This window comes from Bidens hawaiensis, unplaced genomic scaffold (assembly GCF_021521415.1).
Source record: "Bidens hawaiensis isolate Kalapana, Puna unplaced genomic scaffold, B.hawaiensis_p1.1 tig00000326_1, whole genome shotgun sequence".
NCBI classification, from domain to species: domain Eukaryota; kingdom Viridiplantae; phylum Streptophyta; class Magnoliopsida; order Asterales; family Asteraceae; genus Bidens; species Bidens hawaiensis.
Window position 1 is genome coordinate 1313378 of NW_027491025.1, and position 6852 is coordinate 1320229.

At 36.2% G+C, this 6852-nt stretch overlaps 1 protein-coding gene across 1 annotated transcript; it reads left to right on the forward strand.

The window, feature by feature from the left end:
* Positions 1–597: 597 nt before the first annotated feature.
* LOC143621319 (uncharacterized) lies at positions 598–3761 on the forward strand. The gene is made up of 2 exons (XM_077092780.1): positions 598–1041; positions 3428–3761. The coding sequence occupies exons 1-2, from the start codon at positions 610–612 to the stop codon at positions 3650–3652; spliced, it is 657 nt and encodes a 218-aa protein (XP_076948895.1). The 5' UTR covers positions 598–609; the 3' UTR covers positions 3653–3761.
* The last annotated feature ends 3091 nt before the right edge of the window (positions 3762–6852 follow it).

Below are 6852 nucleotides of genomic sequence, written 5' to 3' on the forward strand. Positions count from 1 at the left end.
ACACTTTTTTATAGCTTGGAGAAGGTTTGAACTGATCAACTTATCGGGAGACCGAAAGGCTTGAAAGAATACCACGCCTTTCCTCTTTCCCGGACCATAGGGTGACCTTGCCCCTTAAGTAAGTGAGAGGTTTTGTCTTCTGTACTACTATACATAACCTATTTTCCACCTCATGCTACAGCAATACCTTGGTTCATGAGTCAAGCTTTCTGTTTACATAATACATTGTAATAGTCATGTAAAGAATTTGTCATTTAACTTTCTAAAGCATTTACGCGTTGAAGGTAGCAAGGGATCTTTATTGTCGGATCTGAAGCTTTGAATTTGGTTGTATACTTACTCGACTTGCTATTAAAACATATACCTTAAGTTAGATATTTGTTTAAAAAGTAAACAAAACAGTTTGTCATATATAAAACACCGTAGTGGCATTGTCGTTAATTAATCAAGAAGCAAGGGCAATTTGAAAACGTCAAAGCAAGTTGCTCCTTTTGCAGTTGGTATAACATCCCATCTCATCTCTTTTTCCCTTCTTCCTTCCATTGGGTTTCTTATTCACTACTCTTTATACAAAATCAAGATCTGCAATCGTGAAATCTATCAAACAACATGAAAACCTGCGAGTTATGCAAATCTGAAGCCAAGGTCTACTGCGACTCGGACCAGGCTAGCTTATGCTGGACCTGCGACACCAAGGTCCATTCGGCCAACTTCCTCGTTGCTCGCCATTCCCGAATCCTTCTTTGCCGCGTGTGCCGGTCCACGACGCCGTGGACGGCTGCTGGCCAGAACCTGGGGCACTCGGCTGTCTCGATTTGTGAGAAATGCGTTGCTAATGATACTTCTGATGATGAAACTGAGGATGAAGATGAAGATGAAGACGAAGATGAGAATCAGGTGGTGCCCGGGGAGTATACTCCGCAAACTCCACCTCCGGCTGCGAGTTCGAGTTCGAGTTCTTCCGGGAGTGATGATGAGGAATCTACGGGTGGTTCTGGTGGGTTTTTGAAGCGAAAACGTGGAGATGAAGATCTTTTTGAGGTATTAATATTTGAAGTAAGATCCTATACAAATAAAATTAACATATTAAAATTAAAAATAATAATAACTAGAGTAATAATTACTAAAAATAAAAATAACTAAAGTAATTATTACTAATACTACAGAGCAGCAGTGTTGTACAAATGATTTAAGCGGTCGAGTACTCAGGCTGAGGGGTGTGGGGCTCTAATGGGGGCGCGAGTGGGGGCTCTAGTCAATAATATTGTTACGTGTGGCAGAGAGAGAAACTGGATAAGGGGGTGTTGGAGCCCCCGTTGGAGCCCCTGGCCCTGGTGTGGAGGGGCACCAGCAGGGGCTCCAGCGGATTTTTTTTTTATTTTTTTATAAATATATTCAAAAAACGTATTATTAAAAAAACTCATAAATTATTAAAAAAAACACACATTAAAAAAAAATACATTAATATCTAAAAATAAAATAAAAATAAAAGTACTAAAAAAAACATTATTCTTATTCTTCGGCTTGGTCTTCTTCGATCAACCTCTTTCGGATACGTTCCTTTTGCTTTTCCATTAGCATTTGATCGACTGGATTTAGGTTACTGAAGTCTCTAGTAAGGAAGTCCAAATCTCTCATTCGACTTTTTTCCTTTTTGTCATTAGAGACCACCTCCATGGTTTTGTTGAATTTATTGAGGGATTCAACAAGATTGGCGATGTTTACGGCTTCCCCCTCAGCCGGTTTTTTCCCCTTGGCGTCCCGTCCCAATGGCCGCCTCCTCGGCGGTGAAGACGTTTCCTCCCCCGCAATGTTTAGGTCGAATCCAATGCGGCAATCCGACCCGGCGGAAGTGCTATACGCTCCAGACGAACTAGTTTTAGTCCGTTTCGGCCCTATTTCCGCATCAAGGTCCGGCGCTACCAGCTCAACCCACTTGGAACACCTTTTCAACCTCTCCCACAACTTTACATCGTCCCACGTCTTCACCGTCCCATACCTCCGCAAACACTCCTGCTTCCACTCTTCGACAGTGAAATTGTAAACCACCAAATCATCACTGCCACTTGGTCTCATACGACCGCTGTTCCTGTTGAAAAGATTAGTAAACAAGCCGACAAATTTTCTGATTTCGGACCACCGACCCGAAATCATATCGGCGTTCCGCTCTGTACTCCCAACGAGCGTATAGAACGTCTCCCTAACCTTTGTTCAAAAAATCTTGCTCTTTTGGTAGTCGGCTGCAAAATGAATAAATAAATTTGTAAGTCATTTAACTTTTTTATTTAACTTTTTTATTAAAAATCATTTTTAAAAACGTTAAAACAATTACCGCAACGCCGATCCTCAGAAATGACTATCCAAGCCCGACACAAGGCTTCCTTCTCATCCGATGACCACGGAGTGGTTTTCCGTTTCGTCCTCGGAGTCGAAGCCGGTCCCGACCCGTCCGTTGCAACTTGTTTTTTCCGGTGGACGCGTCTTCTTTGTCCCGTAGCTTCACCGTGTGATTCTTGTGTCTCCGGAACAACAAAGTTAGGAGACGGTTGTATGTTGGATGGTTGAAAGCCGGATGATTGTTGCGGCTCCGAATAAAACATCGGTTGGTCCGGTGACGACCATAAATCGTCGTCAATATAATCTGAATCTAGGTTTGGGTACCAATTTCCAGCCATGTTTTAAAAAAAAAAGTTTGGAAGATGGGTTGATTTTGGGTTATTTTTTGAAGTTGTGATAATTGTTTTAGATGAAATGGGTTATATATAGGAAGAAAAAACTTTTTTTTTTTTATTAAATAAGAGCCCAACGGCTCATTTTTAAGCTCCAACGGCTCTTTCACGTTTTCCCATGCCCCTTTACGCCATATTCGTCCCGCGAAGGTGCTTGCGCCTGCTTTGTTTTTCGTGCTCGCGCCCCGGGGGTGTAGTGCTAGCGCCTGGGGGCGCGAGCGGAGGGGCTCTAGCGCCCCCGTTGAAGCCCCACACCCCTCAGCCTCATAACTTTCTAATCGACTCGCTTAAGATCTTCTGCAACAATGCTATATATTACTCTATAGCTTTGAACTACGACATGAAATATATAAGTTTTGAGTTGCGACAGTGTTATATATTACTCTATAGCTTTGAGTTGCGACAGTAATGATAATAAGTTACTCTTTAAAATATTTACCATGGTTATTTACATATTTTACTATTGTTTATTACTATTTGTATTTGACCAAATAAGGTAAAGCAAACTGTACAACAATGATAAACTATAGTATTAATTAAGTATAATTATTCTTACGTTTTTATGTTACAAATTATTTGCATTTAAAACTTACTGTTTTTTTATTGTAAATTAATATTTATTAGTATTAATTTTTTTAAAAAATTTTCAATCCGCTTTCCTATGAATTGATGGCTGATTGTTACCTAATATAAATCAGGATGAGGTTGACTGTTTGTTGGTGAAGAAAAATATTCAAAATCAGCGTGCGGATTTTAAGGAAGCAAATGAAGGTAACGTTGGGATATTATATGATTTTCTACCTTTAAAATCTGAGGCGATGGGTGACAAACTGAAAAGCAAAGATTACCGGAAAAAGATCTCAGCCGAGATCGAATCTGGAACGAGGACCGTTGGATTAGATTTAAACTCTTCGGATTTGTAGTTGGTAGAAAGATTCATGTGGTTTATTAACTTAACAATACCAGAATATTATTACTATCTATCTATATCTATTAGATGAACATAGCCACAGTTATTGGTACTAGGGATTAGTTAGCTAAACATATTAATGTATGTTATTTTTTTTTATAATATGTTATTTGAATTTATTGATGATGCTTGGTTTGATTTGTTGATGCTTATAATTTGACTCTTGTAATCCACTATTTCACTTGCTCTAGACGTGTATCAACTGCCATCTATCTACGAACCTTGGTTTCAGGTGGTTGGATGGTTCGATTTTGATGTGAGTGGGTGGTGGTGTGGTTTGAGCCACGAGCAGGTGTTGTGTACCTGTGTCACTTGTCTTAGATGCTTAGGTCCATCATGTGTCAATTAGGCCCGTCGGTCCTCCCCAAACCCTGTCCCGGAGACCCGGACCACACTTTGTTTTTAAGATCTTGTACTTCAGCATTAAATTTGGCTTGAACAAATAGGAATGGATATATGTGAACAAACATGACCTAACGCTAATTAAAAGTACAAACAAACACAAATGGATATAAGTGAGCAAGCATAACCTAACACTAAGTAAAAGTAAATGTAAGCATATGAATAAATTAGAGAAACCGCTTGTTTGATAAAGTGCAAACTAAAAACTAGTTTTCAACTATACTTATAGAACATAGTTCTAAATTAGAAAACTTTATTCAATTTTTTTACATCGAAACAGTAGGCAAGCGGGCAGCAAGCTGCACCGCTATCCCTATTTTGAATTGCAAAACCTAATCTTTTGAAAACTACATTGGCTGATCTTTGAGTCATAACATTACTATGCATGACCCATTAAACTCGGCTAAGTAACTCCACAGCTTCAGGCGCGAGGAAACCAAGTGTCAAAAACATAAGGAATAAATGCATGTTTGTTGTCAAGACACGTTTTCTCATGTTTAGTCACATTGCATGAAGTAGCTTGACCGACTGCGAAACCACTACTCCAAGCCCACTAGAGAGGAAACCCTGTTAGATCCACATATGCATGTTTTCCTCCTATCTTTCCAAACACCAAAATGTCAGCCAATCGAAGAGATGATCCTCCCTCCAACGGATTAGTCAGGAAATTCACAGATGCTTCTTTCTTAACAGAAATTCTGGCCCACCTGAATATGTCAAAAAGCACATCCCTAACCAGACTGTGCCGGCACTTGAACCCCGAGAGCTCTTTATAATGTACCACGTGCTCCCTGTATGAGTTTAAACATGCCTTACGACAAACATGACATATCTTATCAACCGGGAATAGAGGAATCATGAGGCGATACTTAAGAGTAATACGATACTTCACTGGATACATATGCTGACCTAGCCCTTCTATAAGGATAAAAAGAAGTAAATCTTGAGCATGTGATGCTCATAGACACTCAAAAATAACTTTTTGTCTACTTGTCATGTCAAATTGTGACTCATAATATCCTTGAATTTGTAATTTATGTTCCAGAATTTTTTTTATAAGATAATATTGGTCATACTAAAGTTTAACAAAAATAAAAGCTAGATAGTAATAGAAAACAAATGTGTTACTCATGAAGATGGCTTAGTTTATGATATTATTTATATCAAAATATGGATAAATCATAAAAATAAAATCCTAGTATCATATTTGAAATTATATAAAATTTTATATATTAAAAGCCGTGAATAAAACTGGGGTTTTTTTTCATACACCTATGTTTAGTAATCATATATCCTTTTTTTCTTTTTTTTTTTTTGAAATGCAGTTTATACGAAATTAAACGACAGTTTATCATGTTAATTTGTTTTTTTTCCCCTTCTGGTATGTATTATATATATGAGAACCGGTACCCATAAAACAGAACCACACGTTAAATAAAAAAAAACCCAGATATTTATATCAACTTGGAGAAATTAGTGAGATTGCTGAAAGATTTACCTTATTAAAAGCATATTTGATTTGCAACCTTAGAAAATGTAGTGGGTGAGATTAAATATGATGGTCAAGGCACAATTTATAAAGTTGACTGATGTATGGATGAGTGATTGAGTGTTGAATTGGTTTGATGCTTTACATATTTTATTAATTAAAATATCGGCTACCCAATATTATGATGCCTTCCAACTTCCAAACAATCAAGATATTTGTTCATATAAAGTGTGGTTGATACTTGATAGGCACAGGATTAGAATTATTTTACTGATAAAATATAACACTTGTTCTATTGATATTTAATTTTGAAAAGCTGATTTGTTTGAGAGTGGTTTATTTATTTGATTATATATTTTTATCAATTTAGGCATTAAACGGTTAATAATAAGAAAAACGATCCGATAGTTCAATGAACCATCTATAAATCAATAACCGCGAATCTATGTGTCGTTCATCATTTGTTTATGTTCATTCATTATACTTCGTTAATGTTTGTAATTATATATATAGAGCATGTATAGAATGGAAACTCATTTAAATTGAGTAACGTGTGAAAACCCCATGTAACATTATTTTTTTAAACATATGTAATATATGTTGTTATGTTTAATACAAAATATTTAAAAAAAATAATGTTTCATGATTTTTTTTACATTTTTATTAACTTTTACATATATTTTTAGAAGAAAGAAAAATAGTTTTTACTTTTACATTTTTATTAACTTTAATTGTGAATCACAAGATTCTAACTTTAATTAAAAACATGTGGTTAAGAATGAGTTTTTATAGTTTTATCAACTTAAGTGAGTTTTTGTTTTATTCTAACCATATACACACACATACAATTATACATGTGTATTGATTGATGTTTGTTTGCATTCTTGTGTTTGTTTAACATGTGAACTAACATACTAACATGCATAAACAAACACAAAACTTAATTTTCTTAAGGAACATGATCACAAAACGTACATATGTACTGTGTTTGTATATTTGCCCGGTTAAAAATAAATGTACAAACATAGAAAAAAAAGCTCTATCATTGGTAGACAATTCGGTCGGAAATAAGGACTCAAAAGTCTACTAATTTGAATTTTGAGGTTAAGTGGTTGGGATTGTCACTAAATATTTAAGAAGGAGAAAGACTAGAAGTTAAAAGGAAAGATGAGTGGAGAGAGATGGCTGGAGGCATGTGTGGCCATAAACTCAACATTCTCCCAACAACTTTAAAAACACCAAACCATTTATTAAAGATTATA

Coding starts and splice junctions, on each gene's coding strand:
- LOC143621319 (XM_077092780.1), top strand. CDS start 610: ATGAAAACCTGCGAGTTATGCAAATCTGAAGCCAAGGTCTACTGCGAC. Junction 1,042..3,427: donor GAGATGAAGATCTTTTTGAG/GTATTAATATTT, acceptor AATATAAATCAG/GATGAGGTTGACTGTTTGTT.